The 21,362-nt window shown below is 47.6% G+C and overlaps 1 protein-coding gene across 6 annotated transcripts in view; it reads left to right on the top strand.

The window, feature by feature from the left end:
* ANKS1A (ankyrin repeat and sterile alpha motif domain containing 1A) overlaps window positions 1–20,677 on the top strand; it is a 164,345-nt gene extending 143,668 nt beyond the window's left edge. For 2 of the 6 annotated variants that reach the window (XM_045016185.1, XM_045016183.1), the window contains 10 exons: window positions 2,066–2,218; window positions 3,218–3,325; window positions 6,667–6,831; window positions 7,534–7,659; window positions 8,224–8,295; window positions 8,766–8,852; window positions 10,105–10,242; window positions 12,312–12,482; window positions 13,025–13,123; window positions 13,894–20,677. In XM_045016185.1, the coding sequence (XP_044872120.1) occupies window positions 2,066–2,218; window positions 3,218–3,325; window positions 6,667–6,831; window positions 7,534–7,659; window positions 8,224–8,295; window positions 8,766–8,852; window positions 10,105–10,242; window positions 12,312–12,482; window positions 13,025–13,123; window positions 13,894–14,013 (1,239 nt within the window). In that variant the 3' untranslated portion in view covers window positions 14,014–20,677. The remainder of the gene's footprint in view (window positions 1–2,065; window positions 2,219–3,217; window positions 3,326–6,666; window positions 6,832–7,533; window positions 7,660–8,223; window positions 8,296–8,765; window positions 8,853–10,104; window positions 10,243–12,311; window positions 12,483–13,024; window positions 13,124–13,893) is intronic. The other 4 variants (XM_045016188.1, XM_045016186.1, XM_045016184.1 and 1 more) reach the window with 3 other exon arrangements.
* The last annotated feature ends 685 nt before the right edge of the window (window positions 20,678–21,362 follow it).

The raw sequence follows: 21,362 nt of genomic DNA, 5'->3' as shown, positions 1-21,362 counted from the left end.
TCGGGGAGGACCACGCTTCACTGTGGGGAACTCTGCCTCTCTCTCTGGTCGCTGAAAGCTTTGCTCTGTGTGTTCATACGGTGCAAGAACAACAAGGCTTGTGGAGAGCTTGCATTAAGGACTCAAGAGTAGAGTCCCCTAATGCTAGGGATGTATAAGGCATCGCCCCTGGCAGGAAGTACTAGCGTGGTCGCTGGTATTCCAGCGATGGCTTTCTGAACATCCTATTTTTGGGGTACTGCCACTTGCAGCCAGGGCCCCAAATGGCAAACGTAGTCAGGAGCATGATGAACTTCACTCAGCTTTCGGCTCTTCCAAAGCTGTCTCCAGCTGCATTGAAGTCTAATTGCTCTGGTATTTGTTATGGCCAGTGAAATCTAAGAAGGGTAACAGCTGCCCTCAGTTTGCCTGCCACCCTTCTCTCACACACTCAGCAAGTGTCTGATATAACCTCATGCCAGTACTTCCAGTTACAGCCAACGGTCCTGTGACCCAGCTTGAATTAGCGCTAATACACTAACCTGGCTCAAGTGCTGAAACAAGGCAGTCTTCCTCTTGCACCTGATTTCTCAGGCCTTTGCCAGGGGCTGTGTTGCGAAATTGGACGCTACCTTATCTGTGCCAGTGGCATGTAATGAGGCTATTTCAGGCACTTGGAACAGAGCGTCATCCAGGCTGCGGGCAGCAGGGTGCCTCCCGCTAGTGCATAAATGAAATAAATGGCATGTGTTCAGTGGAGCGACTCTCCAGCTCCATTTGTCAGAGGAAAATATGCCCAAGAGTTGAAGGGAGAACTTAGCAGTCTCCTCTGACATGCTTTTTGGGGCGTGGTCACAGAGGGCAGATGGACCTGGTCAGCTGCGAGATGGGTGGGATGTGAATAGCCATTGTAAATAGATGAGAACGTTCCCGCCTCTTCCACCAGCCAGTTTCCATCTCCAGTTACTTTGGAGCGGGGCTTGGAATTGGCGCTGAAGCTAGCCAGTGCGCTGCTGGATCACCACACTAGTCCCTTGTCATTGCTGTGAAGTGACTTCGGGAGTGGAGCTCAGAGGAGGTTTCAGTCTAGTTGCTAGTGGGCAGTTGCCACATCATAAAACCACCAGCACTTTTGGCACTTACTACTGCCTTTATGATGCTTTCAATAGCGATGCTAAGGGCTGAACAGGCTGTGGAGATGGCACTCAGTTCTGCAGTGCACGTCCCAGTCAGGACTAAGGTTGTTTGATGGGGAAGCCAGAGAGAGGGCCTGTCCTTCTGCTGTCTGTCACCTGATAATCGAGGGACTCCATCCTCCAGGGCTATTTAATGCAGCAACTTTTCTGAGCATTAAATTGACCAACGAGAGATTTTCCTCCCAGCCTCTGGTACTGGGAACATTCCCCTGGGTCTCCTTTTTCTGGCAGCCTTCTCCAAGTGCGCACATGTGTTGGATTGTGCCTCTCCCTCCCCCCGGCTGGACCCAGCTGCCCAATTACTCCTGAAGTGCACAGACCTTAAGGTCATCTTTGGCAAGAATAATCGGCTTCTCAGGCTAGAGCCAGGGGTGGGACAGGAAAACTGTGCTCTCGCGACTGACCTGCTTCAGGAAAAGCACCTCCACCCAAAGTACCCAGCCAAATAGACAGCTGACTGGCGTTCGAGCTTCGCTACATTCTAAAGACACTTACAACTTGAATATGAATGTATTCCCCCCGGTCCGCTGTGCGGTTCTGTGCTTTAAAGGGTAAATGCGGAAGGGAGGGAATGCTATCCAGTGAGCACAGCGCGGGACTCGGAGTTGGGATTCCTGGATTCTTTCTCGATTTTTCTCACTGTGCACCCTTGGGCGTGTTGGTGAACCTCGGTGCCTTGCTTGTCTGCCTGTTAATGGGAGAAATGCTTACCTGGCCCCAGGGTTCTTACAAAATGTTTTGAGATCTTCATGTGGAAGTCACTGTACAAATCCCCATTATAATTCTTTAGTTACATTCGGTTTTAATTGCAGCTATTGTGGGTTTTGGAATCTGAGCTGTTTGGGATCTCCAGAGGCTTTTTAACCCTTTCTTGTCTTGCCCATTTTTAGGTGAAATCTCTGGGTTGCGATGGGAACAGCCAGCCTTCGGTTCCCGCTTGGCTTGACTCTTTGGGGCTGCAGGATTACATTCAGTCCTTCCTGTCGAGTGGCTACAGCTCCATTGACACTGTGAAAAACCTCTGGGAGCTTGAAATAGTAAATGTAGGTATTGGCTTTGCTATTAATCCTGCACAGGTTCCCTCCAGACGGGTACGACTTGCAGAGAGGTTTGTTAGACCCAATGCAGCAATGTCATAGCACTCTTCAAATACAAAGGTGCAAGGAGAATCAGCGCCAGTGTAGGATGATTCTGTGCCCCAGCACCTTCATTCCAAATACTCGGGGACTAGAAAAATGCTTGAGACTGTCTTAACTCAGGGAGAGCCTGTGAATACGTAGAACCGTTCTTTGGTGTGAATGAGAGGGTTCCAATTGTAATGGGTCTATTCTGATTCCTTTCCTTTCTCTGTTGCCGTTTCATGTGATTGATGCTTGCATAGCCCTGAGTTTAAAACAGCCCTTTGTCTTTTGTCTAATTAAAATGTAACCTGTCAACTGCAGTGATAGTTCTTTAGGGTTTGCACCCTGAAAAAGTAAACAGTAGTTTTTTGTATGCGGTTGGGGTACCAGGCAGCATTATCTAGTGGCTTAAGTTTGGGTTGAAAACAAGCAACAGCTATGCTCTAATCTCAACTGTGATGCTAACTTGTGTGTGACTTCGGATGCGTCACTTATCCCATCTGTGCCTTGGTTTCCCCAGCTGTTACCTGGGGTTAATGCTGACCGATTTCACAAGGCGGTGCGGGAGGGGGGGGAGGTGCTGATGGATTAGGTCCTATTTACGCAGCATCTTGCCAGTGTGGAGCTGTATATATGCGCTGAATTAGGAGGAGGAGTATATTTCATGCTGTACCAAATTCCTCTGCTTTGGGATGAAACTGACAAGAAATGACACTAAGTTGTACAGCAGAGATGCTGAACAGGATCAGCAAACATGGTGATGAGGGAAGGCCCGGCAGTGGGGCAATTCCCATTCTCGGCCGAAAACTGGCAGCTATTAGTTTGACTAGAAGAAGATAAAAAATTGCACGACATGCTCAGGGGTACCGAAATCCTTGCCCACCCTCCTTGAACTGAGCTAACCTTCCCCTTTGACTCCAGGTGCTGAAGGTGAATCTGCTTGGCCATCGGAAGCGAATCATTGCCTCCTTGGCGGACAGACCGTACGAGGAGCCACCTCAGAAACCACCCCGGTTCTCACAGCTGAGGGTGAGTCATTGTTTGTGTTGCTGGCTGCCTGATTGATACGTCTGCATGGAGCACTATCAGCCACTGCCAGGATGTTTTCTTCTGTGCTGGCTCATCTCTCTTTCCTTTTAAGAAACTAAAATCAAGTCTGCCTTAGAAATAATCTCCTTTTTGATGAACAGCTAAGACCTCTGGGGATCTGAGACTGGGGGAATGTGCTCACTGAGAGCTCAGGTGTTACAAAAGATTTCCAGATGGGAATCCGGGCACAGATGGGAAAGCGAGAACATGCTCGCCCTTTCTCTCTGAGCCTCATTCTCTCTTGAAAGCACTAGAATTTCTCCTAGGAGAGTCAGTTAAAAGGTGCCACAAAAATAACCTTCCTCTGTGTCAATATTTTATAAGTTAACTTGTTTGAAATATTTACTGTGGGTAGTAAATTTCCAGAGTGGTTTCAGAGACGTGCATCAATTTTTTTAAAGAAGTAGGTTTCCAACCTAGACACTTTAACCTTTGTTATAAAAAGCAAAATGCCTTGATGTGAACTGTGACCCACTGGAGATGCTCAGACAAGGGCTGGATGTTCCTTCTGGGTCTCAAATGCCAATTGAATTGCCCTTCTGAATTTTTTTCCACTGGTTAGTTTGGGGAAAAAAATTGGACCTTGCGGTTGGGGGTTGAGACAGCAGCATCTCTGGCTTTGTGTATGGGGAGAGAGTGCATTTAAGCTAAGTGCTATTCCTCCAAATGGGTACATGTAGCAATACCTGGAATACTTCACACGCTATGCGTTCATGCAGATTCCATGCCTAAGTCTGGCTGTAAGCAGGGTTGTAGCCATTTGCATCTGGTTGAATTTGATTGCTTTTTAAGGTCTGGAGAAAGAAGTACAAGCTTGGAAGAGCTGATGGAGTTCAAACAGGAGCTCTGGTTAGGGCAAACATCACAACCAGTGCATTTTTAATCAGAAGCACCAGTACATCTGCAGCGTCGGCTCTGTCACTGGGACACACTTGGGGCAATGAGAACTTCCCCTCCATCACACTTCCATGCAGTGTTTGTAGCAGTTAATTCTAACAGCACTTCCAGATGAATGGCCCGTGCAAAGCTTGCTGCTCTGGTGTCCAAGACAGCGAGGCAGCTGGGCTGCACTGCCTCTCTAAATGGCCTGACAACCGCAGCAGAGGCCTGAGGTGGGCTTGTAGCAGGAGTGTTCCTAATACATGTGTGTGGCTGAGGAGGGGGGTGAGGAGCTAGAGGCACCCTGTCTGAGGGGCACAGCCAAGAAAGGGCAGCAGTTCTGCCATCTGACTGGGGTTTGGTGCCAGTTTTGCTTTCTGGACACACGTGAGTTTTGGCCTTGGGGGTAGAGGGCTTGGCATGTTGGGTAGACTCGCAGCCTCTGCCTTCCCAAGGTGTCCGTGGCAATACATGGCAGTGGTCACAAGCTCAGGACCTCAATACTTTCTTGGAACACTCTAAACACCAAATAGGGAGGACTCCTGTCACCTGGATCCTTTCCGCTCCGGGTCACTGGTTCTATTCCAGCCCAGGTTGGTGCCCTCTGATGGCTGTTTGGCCTGGATGAAATTTGCTTGGGTCTCAGTCCAGTTTCTCCTGGACAGTGTCCATAGCACAAAACCCTCCATCACACTTGGCACTAGAGGGCCTTCAGTGCTCCTAGGTCAAGAACTAAGCATGAGGTTGACTTCCCTCTCCTCAGACCCCTTCCCTCCCCCAGAGCTGGTTCCTTCAGCCTGGGGATGTAATACGTTGTGGGGAGGAGGAGTATAGCTCTGTTTTGTCATTTCAACCTGTACTTGCTTGGATACAGAGAGGACTCTGGTCCCCGTGGCGCTGAATCCTGCACCTTCCACTAGCATTGAATCACAGGGTTTGTAGATAGCAAATGCCCAGATGGGAAGCAGCCAGCTGAGAATCCAAGATTCGCTGAAACATCCTCTTGAGACAGACAGGATTGAAGGAAGAGAAGGAACTGCCTTGGCACAGTGTCAGCTGATTGAAATGCCGGGTAGGGAGGAGGTAGAAGAGAATGGGGCCATTTGTAACATTTCCTGATGCTACAGCTGCCGAGTTCCTAAAGCCCAATTCTGGCATTGTGGAACGGAAGGATGTCAATGGAAAATTAAGCGAGGGTGTTGAATGGAACTAATGCACGTTGCAGCTGTGAGCTCCCACAAGCACCAGCTTGAGTTCCCTGCATTGTCTTCTGGGCCCTGGATCGGCACGTACCGGGGCGACACTCTCTCTTCCCCGCAATTATAGCCAGCTGTTGTAAGGCATTTGGATTGATCTCTTATCACTGTGCTATCTAGGCCCTCAGTCTTTGGGTTGGTAAATTCTATAATGCCACTTAAAATGCATCATTTTTTTAGGGCTTTGACCCAAGGCTGATCCTGGCCAAAAGTCAGTCCACAGATGTCTGCCCTCTAGTGAGAATAAACGCACAGTAAAGGTAGCAAAGTGTCCAGTGCTGCAGCAGTGAGGCCATGTCAGAACTTAAGATAGTCCTGGAGTGATTGTGGGGTGAGGCTGAGGAGAGAACCTGTCAGGTGACCTGCCTTTCACAGGAGACAGCAAAGGAAATTCTTAGGGAAGAGCAGACCAGGCCAGAAGTGTCAGGTCCCATTAACTCTAGGGTCTTGCACACCCTTTGTGCAGGCATTGGCAAGGTGGGGTTTGCAGTGCCAGACTTCTGCCCTGGAAAGGAGGGGCTGCCCACATCCCAGCTGAATATCCCTTGTGGCTTTGGTGTGGAATTCAAGGCTGGTTTGCACTCGCCTTTGAGCAAGCCACCTCTAGTCTCTGCACAGCACCCTGGACAGCTGCCAGAAGTCGGCCACCTTTTAGGCCATCCTTGACTTTAAATCAGCAGTCTTAGTGGTGGCTGGGGAAGTGCCCTGCGTACATAGGGGAGTTAATGAACTGTCTAGTGGTTTGGTTTCAAAAACAATTAACTGCCCATTCCCACAATATGTCCCTGGTGTACCCTGGAGATGGCTGGACTCTGGCTTACAGCACCTGTGAGATTTCCCATGTTCCTTAGGGCAGAGCCAGGCCAATGCGTGACAAAGGAGACTTCTGCAGAGAAGACCTTGTGGTTAGCTGGCTCCGTTGTACTGCTTTTCCTCTTCCAAACCACCGGTGGCTTTAGAAGGGGGTTAGTCAAACCAGCAACACTCCCAGCTCTGGCCTCCATGCTCTTCATTGGCAAAGTTGGTCCCAGAAGGAGACGTGCTGTTTAAAAACACAAAGCGACTGCCGTAGCTGGCAGGCAGGGATTGTGGAATGTGCCCACTCAGGCCAGTTGTCTTTAGATCTGTGTCTGTCTCTGCCTCCAGTGCCAGGATCTGATGTCCCAGACTTCCTCACCGCTGAGCCAGACTGACTCCTACACGGGGAGGTCAGCAGAGCTCTTGCTGCCTTCGGGGGATATTGGGAAGAGGCGACATGACAGTGGCCATGATGCTGCTTCTCACCCCAGAGCCGACCGATACAAAGCACAGGTCAGAGCGAGCTTGTTTCCTGTGGGTTCCTCTGCACGGGAGCCTGCGTAGCTCCCCAGCGGTGTGGCTGGGAGACACAACTGTGTGCCCCAGATGGGGGTAGTGAAGCACTCTCAGACTGCTAGATGAAGGATGCTCAGAATGCAAAGGGGACGCAGCGTGGCCTGGTTGTTAGAGTGGAACACCTGGGTTCTGTTCCTGGCTCTGCACTGACCTGCTCTGACCTTGGGCAAATCCCTTCCCCTCTCTGGGTGTCATCTCCCATCTGTAAAGTGGGGATGTGACCACCCCGTGAAGCCCCGTGCACGTAGGGCTTGCTTTTCCTGGGGTGCATTTTCCCTTGTGCTCTGATGTCTGGGGGACCCTGGGAGCTATTATGAGACAGCAGCTGGCTGGGGTTGCGGGGATGAGATCAGTGATGCGCACGCTGGCTGTCCTATGCCCTCTGAAGAATTCCCCTAGTTTGGTTGGTTGATGCTCTTGCTGGTCTGTTAGCACTGAGAATTGAACCTGAGCTGAGTGGGGAATGGTCACTGGGCTCTTCCACCTTCGTAAGTTGCCATATCACTGTGCCTGTTTGAAGCACTTTGTTGTTGGTTTGATGCTCTCCCCTGGGGCTTCCTATCTCGCATGCTGCGTGCATCCGAGCTAGATGTCTGGTTGGGTCCTTTGAGGCTTTTACGCTTGTGCTTGTCCCCTCAGGAGGAGCATCGTGAGTCCAGACTGACTCTCAGGCCCCCAAGTCTCGCTGCGCCGTATGCGCCTGTCCAGAATTGGCAACACCAGCCTGAGAAGCTCATCTTCGAGTCCTGCGGGTACGAGGCTAACGTAAGTGGATTTCAGCTCCTTGCATCCAGGAGGCCTCCAGAGTTTGTGCTCAGTTCTCAACATGCAGGAAGGTTACGCTCACCCTCACAGGGGTTCTGCAGCCCCTTTTCCCCCATGGCACTTGTAGTGAGGATCCTTTCTGCCAACTCAGTGGAGTGTGCACTCTGCTCCTGGGGGAGCCTGGCTCAGTCGCTGGTTTCCATCCCTGGGCTTAGCTAGGACTGCTGTGCAGAGCCCTGGGCTCAGTCCCTTGGAGGGAGCGGGCGCTAGCCATTGGTCTACAGCCGTGACTGGCTCTGGGAGAAGTCCAGACGAGCCAGTCTGGATATGGCTTTGGTGGGAGGATGGGGACTACAACCAGAATACTGTTGGAGGGTGTAAAGAAGGGGAGTGAGAGGATCCCCCAGGCCTGCATGTGACCCTTTCTCCCTTGAGGGTGATGGGGAAAGTGATTTTTCAGCAGTTTGCTCTACATTGCTTTGGGGGCAGGAGTGGCTTTTGAGGCTTCCAAGCTCAGTGGAGCCAGTTAACAGCAGCATCCCTTCCTCTCCTTGTTTCCAATAGTATCTGGGCTCCATGTTAATCAAAGACCTGCGAGGGACGGAGTCGACGCAGGATGCCTGTGCAAAGATGAGGGTAGGTGGGTGGCGGACAGGAGAAGCATGGATGGTGTGGAGCATGAAGCTTGTGGTGACTGAGGGTGCACATGGAGTGTCCCTCTGTGCAGGGCTGAAGCCACAGCTCAGGAGGAAGGCCAGCCTGGTGTGTGGAAATGGTGCCATTGGCACGGTTGGTGAAAGCCTTGGAGTGAAATTTTTGTTCCTCTCAGGCTGCGCGTCACCAAATTGTGTGTCCCCCCCCTCCCCCCTTCAGATTTCAAACACTGGGAAAGAGGGACTTTTGCTGCACAAGGTGCACGGATCCCTCTTCCAGTCTGGAGCACCATGGAAAAATTCATGCCGAGAGCTCTACACGCTCCTGTGACTGTCGCTCTGCTGGCTACACAGATCCCTCCCAGTAATACCCCCAATGAGAGCTGTGGAGTCCCACTGAAAGAGGAAGTGTTTAATTTGGACCTGCTCATCTCTGTGTTCTTCTTTCTGCAGAAATCCACGGAGCATATGAAGAAGATCCCAACCATAATATTATCCATTACTTACAAAGGGGTGAAGTTCATAGATGCTTCTAACAAGGTACGCTTAGAATGCCCTCAGTGTAGCGTTCAGATGGGACAGCCCGTGCACCCTTCTCCTCACTCATCTGCTGTATGTGGCTTCAAGTCCTATCAGCTGACAGCCTCAAACATGAGTACGCTCTGGCTAGCTCTGTGGAGCCAGCCTGGCCACGGGAGAATCCGCCTCTTGCATCAGCAGTCAGCAGCTCTGTTCTGTGTGTGGAATCCTTATTGCTAGTGGAGAAGGGGGAGGCAGAGAGAACCCAGATGGATTTCCTTTTCCCAGGCAACGTTCATGGCACCACATGTCAAAGACAGTGTTAGCTGGTGATTGGAGGAGGGGATGGAGTCTCACTGGGTTCTAGTCTCAGGCCTGTCCCTGACATGCTCCATTGACCTTGGACCAATTATTTAATCTCTCTGCCTTGGTTTCCTTCTCTGTAAACTGAGATTAAGTCCAGCCTATCGCATGGGGATGTTTTGAGGCACTAACAGTTGGTGCTGGACTCTGAAACACTTTCACGGAAGGTGCTCCAGAAGAGCACAGCGTTACTGGCGCGGGAGGATCTAACAGTTTTCGCTAGCACTCCCTGCTGGCTGACCACTTGTATGGCTGCACAACCTGGGAATACTGCTTTCTCCCTCTGAGTGGTTCTCTTACATAGCTCCTTAGACTAGGAATCGGTTTCTAGGACACAGGCATTACAATATACCATATCCCTTTTTTCTGTGCCTTCTGGGGCTAGCTGTGAGCTACTCCCCGAGAAACCAAACCACCGCTCTAATTCCTCCCTTTGACTCCAACAAGATGTGGGGCTAGGACTGGGGCAGCTTGGGCCTCCCTCACTCCCAGCATCTCCCATCTGTCTGTTTGCCCTTTGTCTGCAATATGCTGCTCTGTTTGTCAAGTGTCTTAAAATCACTGTAGTAGTAACACATGGTGAAAACCCTGAGTTGATTTAAAAATGGCCCTGGGCGATGTGGTCCTGCTGTGATGGGAAGCATGAACTGTTCCTGTGTCAACCTGTCTGTTAGAATGGAGAGAAGTAGAATAACCTTCCTACAAGCGCTAAGATCACTTGGAAAGGACAGCCAGGACCTCCCCTCAATTTGTACCTGAATTCCCTCATCACACTCCCTTACGTGCATACAGCTAGGTGCTTTGCTGAGCTTGGATAGGGTGGCCGTTATTTCCTAGGAGGAGATAGTGTGGGACAATCCAACTATCTATATATCCCACAAAATTGGCTGCCTGTGTTTAACTCTGGTAGAATGTTATCGCTGAGCACGAAATCCGGAACATCTCCTGTGCGGCCCAGGACCCCGAAGATCTCTGCACTTTCGCCTATATCACCAAGGACCTGCAGACCAGCCACCACTACTGCCATGTCTTCAGCACTGTCGATGTGGTGAGTGGCACATGTGCACAAAAGGATTTTTGCCCTGCCTTGCATCCCAAAGTATTGCACAAGCCATCCGTACGCAGCTGACGCCTCTGGGAAAAGAGGGCATTGACCGGCTCACTACAAAACAGGGGCGCAGGGGGAATTTCCCCAAGAAACTAGGGCAAACCCCTGTCATGGAACTGGGTCTGTTTCTTACTAGGAGTAAGGGCTAAACATGCCCAGAGCACTGAGCTGTCTCCTCCAGCTCTTGCCATATCGTTGTGCACTGGTAGATAATCCATGTATGATGCGTGTTCTGCTGCCAGAGATGACAGTGGAGGGTGTCGTACTAAAGCTCTTCACAGAGAAATTGGAGAAAGAAAAAAATCTCATTAGCTCCTACCCCATCCTTTGGGGCAAGATTGTTCCCTTCAGTGATTCTCCAGGGACTCGGGCCTTGTCCACACACACATATCCCTTTAACTATACCAGTACAGCCCCTAGCACGGCCACAGCTACATGGGCGTAAGGGTGCCTAATGCTGGTATTGCTTATTCCCCTTCCCATACGGATATCAGCTGTCTCGTATAAGAGTCTTTATGCCAGTATAACAGCATCCTCGCTAGGGGGATTGTACCATAACTATTTCAGTAGAAAAGTCACCCCCTTTCCCCACCACAATAGGTGTAGGGACACTGTGTGTAGGCCATGCCTGGGTCTGTCCAGTTTAAATGACCCGGACAACTGTTTTTTTTGCCACATACCTTGGGAGGCTTCCCGAGTCTGACAGGGGCCTTAAATATGTTCTTTTCACCACTTCTCTACTGAGCATCTTACCAGTCACCTCCAGCAAATTCACTCTGCCAGTACAGGCTGTGGTGTCAGATCCTATTAATGCTGCTGACCCTTCAGTAAGCAATTGCAGTGGTGGAATACATGGGCGTACGGACAACAGCAAAAGGATTGTTACTTTCCAGTTCACTGCATACTGCCGTTGCTGTCTCCTACTGTCTTGCTTGCCCTGTACATAGTAGTAATGTCCCATAACCCATATCAACCCCACTAACTCTCCCATCATGTGTAAGTGGGACTGGTCGTTTACCAGTTGACTGCTGTGTGTAGCTTGTAATCTGCATTTCAGTCTGAGAGAGGTCAGCGTCTGCAGCATAATTTACTTCACGCTGGCCCCACCCAGGAGTGAAATGTATCGCGCTAGCCCAGTAATAGAAAAATGTCTTTAAACATTTATTTGGCCTGCCTAATAAGGAAGTCACCAGTTGGCGTATTTTAATTTGGAATAACCGTGGTGCATTTCAGGTTCGTTATATCTGTGTTCAGTGTTCTATTGCCCAGGCTTAGATGGAAACCATAAAAAAAAAAAAGTCAATCTCATTTTAGTGCTTCTCTGCCTGTTTCTGCACCGAAATAACCCTCTCTTCCTTTCACAGCTCTATTGACAATAAAAACATTTGTCTGGCTTCATTACTGAAGTCTCCAGTGCAGACTAAAATGGAGAAGGGGTTTTTGCTACCAGGGAATGTGCTGTGAACAAAACCCTGATAAGTTCTCAATTACGTACGGTGTAATTGGCTGACTTAAGAGCCTTTTAACATGTGGTGCAGGGCGGAGCATGTTATCACATAGCTCATTTGTATTCTCAAGCATGTTCCCTGTGCGAAATGTGTGAGGCTTTCTCCTTTCAATGTGAAATACTATTGAAGGGAAAATAATGGTCTTGGAGATAGTTCTGTATGCCAGTGGGGGCAAACCTGTGGTGTGCAGGCTCCGAGTTCTGCTCAGCGTCAGCCTACAGGCATGCGAGGAGGCAAAGCCAGCTGATGCAGAATAGCTATTGCAACAGAGAATACAGGGTTTGCAACTGAGGACCAAAGATGAATGGGGCCATCTGTGGAGTCCAAAGGCCCAGCTCAGCCTCCACTCAGCAGCTGGCCTTCCTATGGGTGGTGCTTGTTCTAGGCCCCGCTTGGAAGCTCTGTCACCAAGGGAAGCTTCTCTATTTGCCACTACTGCATGGATTGTCGTAGCGAGCACCGTGTGGTGCTCTGAAATTGTTCTGTGTGGTTTCTCCAAAGAACCTGACGTATGAAATCATCCTGACGTTGGGACAAGCGTTTGAAGTCGCCTATCAGCTGGCCCTCCAAGCCCAAAAATCAAAACCCACCGGCGCTTCGGCAGCGGAAACGATAGAAACGAAATCTTCCAAACCGGTGCCTAAACCCAGAGTCGGCGTGAGGAAATCCGCAGTACGTATGCTTGGGGCAGGTGGCTTCTTGATTGTATTTTGTATGGTGTGAGCGCAGTAGATGGTGGAGTGACACCCCCCACCCGCTCCCATGCAATACGCTTTAGATTTCCCTGTCTGCGTTTCTGCCCAATAAGATTATTATGCAGTGGCGGGAACCCTAGTGTACACAAGGCTGCAGGAGCTTTATTCTGTAGTTCTGTGCTGAGTACACAGCACGGCATTTGATGTTGTTTTATGACTGTTGGCTCCTTGCTTTCTCTCTCTGTCCCACTCATGGAACTGTAGCCACACTAGCAATGGTGGGAGATCTGTTTGGGGCAGAGGGGACGAATTAATGTGGGCAATACCCCCGCTGTGCACAACCCAGAGAAGAACTGACAATAGGGCTGGGCACCTAACTTGTATCCTGCAGCAGCGAGAGCCGTTAATGCAACCAGGAGATGAGGCTGGTCTGGAGCGTACTTGACAGGGTATTGGGGATGGTTGTTGCCTTCCTTTAATGTCACCTTTTTGTCTGTTTTGCTTGCTCCCGTTGCCCAGGTGCCGCTTCCTCCCGATAGTCGCTGTTGTTACTGTCACACCTGTACTACACACCGTCCCTCCTATCTGCCGCTGCAGTCTGTTAGTCAAGGAGCTAAGGTCTCTACCCTTCTTGCTGTCTTGTTTGGTGATGAACAATCCTGAGCTTCCTTAGCTATGAGCAGGCAACCCAGCTCTCTTGAAAGCCTCCTTCCTGTTTTCCCATGTCTTTGCTGTGGCCCTATCTCTTGCTTTGTTGCTTTTTGTGTTTGTTCTCTCGTTCCTCAGGTGTGGGCACAGATGAGCTCCAATGATGAGCTGATCACATTTATCCCGAGTGCTGAGAACTCTCGCTGCCCTTTAGTGCCCCACTAACACAGAACATGCTGCTTCTGAGCCCGTTACCATCACTATCACATTTGAAGATCAGGAGGCTGAGGGAAGGAAGAGCTGTCCTTTGGCCAGGAGAGCAAATCAGATAAAAGGAGAAATCTACCTGCAGGGAGCTGGGTCCCCACCCTGGAGGATCATCCGTGTAGCTCTGATGCTTTCCTGTTACTTGTGAAACTAGGCAGGCTGGCCCAGTCAATAATAGACTTAGATGGGCCCAAGCCACAGACAACTCTGGGTGGATTGGCTCAGGGCCTGGGGTAGTATAGTACAGATGTTTCTGATTTTAGCCTGAAGACCTGGACAAATCCCATCAGGGTTCCTCACCAGTCTCCGCGTAGGAGCTGCTTCCCTCCGTGTTTTGTTTGTATGATTGTATGTTGGTAGCTTGGAGGTGTCCCTCATTATTGCTGAATGCTTTTTGATGTCCCCAGCTCTGGCCTGACTCTCCAGGTGAGCAAGTTGCCTAACGTACTATCTTTTCCTCCACTGTTTTCCAGCTGGAGCCATCTGAAGTGGACCAAGACTCCCAGTCTCATGCCAGTGTCTCCTGGGTTGTTGAACCCAAACAGGATTCTAAGAGGACCCTCAGCACTAAGTATGAGACCACTATCTTCTAAAAAAGCAACCCTGTGTCCACCTAGTCTAACCGTGCCTTTGCGATCTGATCTGTCTGCTGTTCTAAACTCCCTCTCCCTCCAGCTGCTGGCCCTGAGCTCCACCTCTAGGAGCTACGCCACCAGAGACAGCAGCACTAGAATACTGTAGACTAAACAGCTTTTGTATCTGATCACTACTGAACACTGTGAATTCTCCTTACTCGGAAACAAGGGTAACATGCGGAGAGAATGACCTGTTAGATACCTGTGAGGTGGGAGATGCAGAGGGTTGGAAGCTGTGAGAGTCTGAGATGTGGATCCACGTTTTTCCCCTTGCTGCGGCACTGTGAATCTCTGGGGGCGACGTGACACTCCCCAGGCCTTTTTATATTTAACGTTCTTATCCTTGGACTGCTGTAGACCTCTTGTCTCCGAGGTGCGCACACTCACTCGTTCTAGATTCTGTACTGAGCCACGGCTGTCTACTGTTTCAGCGAACTGTTACTCCTTTTTACCTGTCATCTGAACCAACACTAACCAATGTGATGCTGTCTGCAAATAACCCATTCACTAGATTTCCTCGCATGGATCCTTCACGCAATATCCCCCCGCCCCCCCAAGTTCAGTGTTGCAAACCTGATTGTACAGTTAATGTGAGAGCTGGTCTGGGCCGCTTGCACGGCCGTGGCTCTCACTGTGCACACTGACCCCTCTTAGAAATCAGGGTTGGTATATATAGGAAACGCCCGGCAGCAGCTTCTCAGCTGCCCCACTGAAGCCAATTGTGTGTGTTTCATTCTGTGTTGTTGGATTTGATGCAGGGCCCCTCTGTTCAAACCGACCAAACTGCTTGTGAGCTACCAGCTTGGTTCTCCCTTTTAGAACTATAAATGGGTTAAGCTTTTAAAGGCACATGAAATTAATCCTGAACTGGGTGCAGGGCGGGGACTGGACTATTTGATGTCTGACCAAAGCAGACTGAGGAGTTGGGAACTTTGTTCTGTTCAGCAGGTTTCCTGCATGTTAACTTTGATCCCATTTCAAGTACAAGTCTTCTGCAGATCACAAGGCTATTAAATGCTGTGCAATGAGGGCTATGGAGATCTTGAAACATCTGCCACTTCCCCATTCCTTGGCAATGGGATTACCCTTAGGGATGGCCCTAGGTACCTGGGAACCTTAAGTGCAGACACCTCCCTGTTTCCCTTCACCTCATTTCCTTGTCTGCAAAGTTTCTGACCCCATGGTTGGCTAGATAGATCTGTCTGCAGCTGCTACTTCAGTTCCTAAATGTGACTCAGACCTCTTACAACTGAAACACAGAGCACGAGCTGCTGTGCAGGCCAGAGCAGAGCTCGGACCTTGTTTGGAGGATGGACTCTGTGCCATAAAGCAGTTTGTTAGCCAGTGAACATGGGTGATACAAATACAGTAGAACTTCAGAGTTATGAGCACCAGGATTATGAACTGACCGGTCAACCACACACCTCATTTGGAACCGGAAATATGTAATCAGGCAGCAGCAGACACACAAAAAAGTAAGTGCAGCTCAGTGTTGTGTTAAACGTAAACTACTAAAAAAAAATGAAGGGAAAGTTTAAAAACAATTGTCAAGGTAAGGAAACTGTTTCTGTGCTTGTTTCATTTAAATTACGATGATTAAAAGCAGCATTTTTCTTCTGCACAGTAAAGTTTCAAAGCTGTGTTAAGTCAGTGTTCAGTTGTTAACTTTTGAAAGAACAACCAGAATGTCTTGTTCAGAGTTAAATATTTCAGAGTTGCAAACAGCCTCCTTTCCTGAGGTGTGCATAACCCTGAGGTTCTACACTATTCTCCTGAGGTGCCCTGGTGAATTCCTGACAGGGCTGTGCTTATGGCCAGCCCGGATTAAAGTGGGCAAAATGTATAAGGCTCATTGATAGCATGAAACTGAGGAGGAAGGATGGTCCAGTGATTAAACAGACTGGGGAGTTAGAACTGCTGGTTCTGTCACTGACAGACTTGCTGTGTTACCATGTCACTTAACCTCAGTTTCCCCATTTATCAAATGGGGATGATCTCTCTGTCCCTCACAGAGGTGATGTGAGCCTTAATCAGTTTGCAAAGCAATTTGAGAGCCTCTAAGGAAAGGCATTGTGTGACTAGCACGTCGTAGTAGTCCTGTGACGACAACCCACTATGCGCAGCTTCACTCACTCTCCTGCCACGTGAAGTACAAGTCTCACAAGGTGGGAGGTTGCACCTTGGATTCTGACCAGCATTTTAAAGTCAGACTGAAAACAGCCTGTTCCTTTCTATGGCTGTGTGGGACAGTAGGGTTAGTACACAGCCATTCAGCTATCTCACTGGACAAAGATCACAAATGTGTTTGATCCTAGTCTAGTTCCAAGCATACCAACATCATTATTTTGCACCATTAGCAGAATCTGCTCATAGGAGAATCAGCAGTGGGAGAGCTGCAGGTGACAATCATGGTGTGGTAGGAAGAGAGCTGGGAAGGAAGCTGGACAGCTACTACCCACACTGTCCTTGCCTCTGCCTAGTGATGGTCTGTCATGAAGTTTAAAACCCCCATCTTCTACTCCTTCCCAAATGTCCATCTCTGGAAACACCCAGTGTGTCCACACTGGCTCTTGAATCTTAAGCAAACCCCATTTACTGATGCAACCTGGATTGTCCAGAGCAGGAACTATGGGTATAAGAGTTTTTTCTTCAAATGTCATAATCTCTGCAGCAACCAACCACCCCAAATGTAGTAATTCAGCCTGGGTCCTCACTCATTGTGTATTAAAACTAATAAGGATTACTTTTTAGTGGGCTATTGATTTTGCATCAGTCTTTTCTTTCCCATTCTCCCCTCCAGCCCAGTAATTGTACTAGAATCTTGTGTTTCAAAATCTTTATCTAGCTCCTTCCTAGGAGTGAGTCTGACCCTCCCAGTCCTCAGGGCCATGGCCTAACAGGGCAAACAGAGTTCAAAAATAACAACCTGGTTAGTAAGTATCCAAGTAAGGAGGGTAGGAGGATATTTCGTAAAGTACAAAGTAGAGAAACCCAGTCTTGTACGTGGATTTAACGCCTGGCAAGGGATTACAGATGCATAGACAAAAGATTCTTTAACTAGAGAAATACTATAGCGAATGCCCAGAACACTGCAGTGTTACTGTTAACTATGGTGGTTTGGGCACTTGCAGTAGAATACAGTGGCATTTTTACAAGCAGCTGCAGTCGCAGATGAGTATTGTTTGGCAAGCTGTGAACGGTGCTCTGAAACCTCTTTTCACACAGTTCAGAAGAGAAGTTCAGTCAGGAATGCAAGTGGTGGCGTGCTTTTATTTCCAAGAGTTTACCATCAGTTACATCTACCCACATACAGACCCAATTTTCAGAGGGGCTGAGCCCTTGCAACTGCCAGTGTCGCCAGTGGGTTCTCAGCGCCTCTAAAAAGGGGTCAGTTGTGCATGTGCCTTTTTAATGCTGACCTCTGAACCTAGGTGGGATCACAGCAGACCTGTCTGAACAGAGGGCTTGTGCTGTGCATCTGTAACTCTATTATTTCTCACTGCTTGGTCACATACCCTTCTCCCCCCCAAGCATTGGTATGAATGTGACTCATGAAATTATTCATTGCATTTTTTCCTTTCTGGTAACGTTGTCCCCTGTTCTGTTTGCCTCTGGGAAGCTGATATGCAGGCAGCTGTGTGCTACCATGGAAATGTAGTAACGGGGCAGAGACCTAAGAAGCAGTGGTACCCCAACAGGATGAAGATCTCCACCCAGCACTGGTGTCTGCCTCTTTGAATATATTCATGACTGCTGAGTAAGGGCTTCCAGAGCTGAGGGGGGCAAAGGGATCCCAGCAACCAGCTGACAAAAGCAGCTACGCATTTCTAGCAAAGGAGATTTGAGACTTCTGAGCTCAAGGGAGTGATACCATATTTTCTAGTCTGTTGCAACAAATGTTTTTTAGAGTTTTTTTTCCTTTTACTTGCAACGATACGAAGCAAAACAAATCCACAACTTAAATGTAGCATGTTGCAATTTTTTTGGGTGGAACAAACGTTAGTAAATTATAAGATTCTACAGTACTGTCCTGTCCTACGAAGAGTATGGTAAAAAGTCTTAGCAATGGCGCTAGTATGTGTATGTCTAATGGTACTTTAATTCGCCTCAGTTCCTGGTGAGCAGTAGAAAACAATTCCAAGATTTTGGCAATGGTTGTTTATTCCAAGTTATGAAACTCAGCTGCATGGGTTTTCATACACTTTTCTTTAAAGCCACTCCAAGCCTAAGTGGGAGATGGATATAACTTAAGGAAAACTGTGTCTGCAAAGGAGTTATAATCCTAGTGATTATTGCTGGATATCACCCATGGTACGACGCCTGCTTTCACTACAGAGAACTATTGCATTGCAATACTTGATGTTTTTATGGTAAGGAGGACACAATTAGATCTCTTTCCATTAGTTTATCACACTGAATAACTGGAGAGTTTGCTCCTTTCTATACCCTCTCTAAATGCAGTTATGTGCTAGCAGGTTGGGTTTTTAAAGTCTGATTGTGATTTAGCACTTTTGATACTAGCTCATTAGTGAATTACCATTAGTGTAACAGTATTTCAGAATATGAACAAACAAGGAGTTATATTCTGGGCATTACACTGAAACAGTCCATACCTGATGATAAATTCTAATCAATCTAAGAATGGCTGGTCCCAAGCAGTCTCGCATTCTTAAACAGAACACAATCTTGAAGGTGCTTTGTAATTATGCTTCATTTAAACTACCAGAGTATTTAATGGTGGCTTTGGCTGTGACAGTTGTGTGAACTGATGTTTTCCAGTGCCCTGATCATCAGGACCTTGTTGGAAGGGAGAGATGGTAAAATGGGCATGACTTGGTTCTTGAAATGTAAAAACAGGGCATGCCATGCCAGGGCTGTGATCTCAGGCAGGTGTGATGGTTGGTAGTGCCCTGCTGCTTATTAGAATATTGTGTCCTATTTGTTTTTAACTCCAGTTGCTGCTGTATCTGTCAAGATTTAATTTAGTTTCATTCCAGTTGATGGTGAGTGCTGAGAGAAACAAACAATCCCCAAGGCCTAGACCTGTCAATGATTCATGGGCAGAAAACAAGCTGTTTTTAAAAATTAATGAATTTAGGAAACTTAACATTCCTTCTTATACCCATGTTGCAGTTCATACTGATGTAAGTGTAACTATTCGGCATGTTGGCAGAGACTGAACCCCTGCTTTGGAGAGGGATAGCTCTGTTGGATGCATGAGCTTTTGAGGTTGGCTGGCCGTAAAAGTGGTACCGAAGACTCCAGTCTTGCTGTTGTCTCCAGTGACCCAGCAACCCCCTTTGCAGTTCTCTTGCTAGGTGTTTGTTTTCTCCTAGACATAGAAAATGTATTGCAGAGGAGCTGAGCTTTGGCAGCGTATGTTTTAGTGTGGTATGTTTTCAAGGTACTTGCCTGGTAGGGCTCTCCTCCTGGACCCCAGCCTATATTTTCAGGAGTTCAAGAGGCTCCCAGTCTCTCAGTACTTTGCCATTTGTACACTGTTCAGACTCTTGTGTTCCTACAGGAGTGTCCTAGATTTCTATTGCTGAATGTGATTAATTTTTCAAAGTGCTGAGCTAGTTCTGGTACCAGCCTGTGATCCACTTCCTTCCCTTTTTCAAAGGTCAGACTGTATTCTAGAGCACCCTCCATTTGTATCTGGTATGGGTCCAAGCTGAGAACTCTAGACAGACACTAAGTTTAATAGCTGAATTGTCTCCTTAAAATGAGGGTGCAATCATTTTATTCTGTGCCTATTAAAAAAATGGTAATCTCGGCTGTTCAGTTTTGTCTTTAAATTCTAGAAAAAAAGTTGAATTGGATTTGAGGTACTACACCCCTGTTCCCCTTGCAGAAAAAGGGTCTTTGGATGTGTTTCGAGGGAAAGCTGAGCTGGCCTGCTGCCCTTTGTGAGGCTGCTGCATTGTACAGAGCAGACACCAAACAGTATCCCTGAGCAAATCCATTTCTTGATCTGTGAAACTTATGTGGGCTCAGCTACATTAACACTCCCTCATTCCAGAGTTCAGATATGTCAGCAGCAATTTCAGTGGGTTTCTCTTATGCTTATAGCAGTTGAGTGCAGTAGGATTTTTCATTTGATAACAAGCTCTGTTTGCCATTCCAAGCTCCCTTTTAGATCCTACATTGACATATTTAGAGGTACCTGTCCAACCAGAAGCAAATTTGATGCTCTTGAAATGGGAGAGCGAACTCAATTTTTTTGTGTTTTGAAAAATAACCTGAGATTTCCCCAACAGGGCAGAGAACAGTCAACTTCAGTTTGCAATGTAGACCTTTTTGCTAATTGTGATGTATGGCAGTGGGACTGATTTGTAATAAAAATGTTATTTAATCTGTCTCTGTATTTTGATACTTGAATTTTCTTTTTTCCTGTATATACAATTGTTAATCTGTTTGAATTTTTGTCTGAATTTTAAACATTTTGTGGTACCAAACATAACCAATCTGTGCAACAACATAGACTGACCTCACTACAACAAGGCGAGATTGTAAATATTTCTGGGCTTCCAGCGGTCGTTTTGTTGTTTTTTTCATAACTGTACAACTTAGAACAGACTGAATTAATAAATAAACTCAGACACACACCTTTGCTTTGTTTACTGTGATGTAGATGGCTTTAATTTTCATTTTTTAAATTTGAATTTGGTCGGGGAATAAGCAAAATGGCTGTTTTTGTTTTGGTTAAACAAGGGAAATATTTTATCCATGAGCAAGTTCAGTGGAGAAAATGACTTGTCAGGGCAACCATGAAATATCTCTTTGGTCTATTACCTTTTACTTGCAATTATCATTCAGTAGCCAACTTCTGCAAACTTTTACAACAGAATATAAAACTGAGCTGATAAATGGTAAGAACTTTCCCTCCTGAACACTGTGGGATCTGAATTTATCTGTTCAACATTTTTATTCTCCTGCAGAAGATGAGGCCTGTGCAACTAAGGTTTGTAGAACAAGTATAGGAAGCACACATTCTGCTCCCCTTTGACTGCAAGTTAGTAACACAAATTAATCACATGGAAAAACTGTAACATGGTTTGGCTCAAGACCTGCATGACAATTTTAGATTAAATCTATTTTTTTCTAAGATCAGTTAATGTCAGTTTAATAGTGTGGACCCACTTCCTTCATGTGGGAGGCAGCTGCCTCTTTGACCTCATTTTTCCTGAACCATCTAATGCTAATCACTGCTGTTGCCCCATCTTACTGCTGACATGTCAAAGGATAGTGGTTGTCTTGCAGTTATGATTACGAAGCCTGAGACACTAATGATGAGGCTATTCTAT

Source organism: Mauremys mutica, chromosome 4 (genome assembly GCF_020497125.1).
Source record: "Mauremys mutica isolate MM-2020 ecotype Southern chromosome 4, ASM2049712v1, whole genome shotgun sequence".
NCBI classification, from domain to species: domain Eukaryota; kingdom Metazoa; phylum Chordata; order Testudines; family Geoemydidae; genus Mauremys; species Mauremys mutica.
This window is presented reverse-complemented; position numbering and strand designations above follow the sequence as displayed.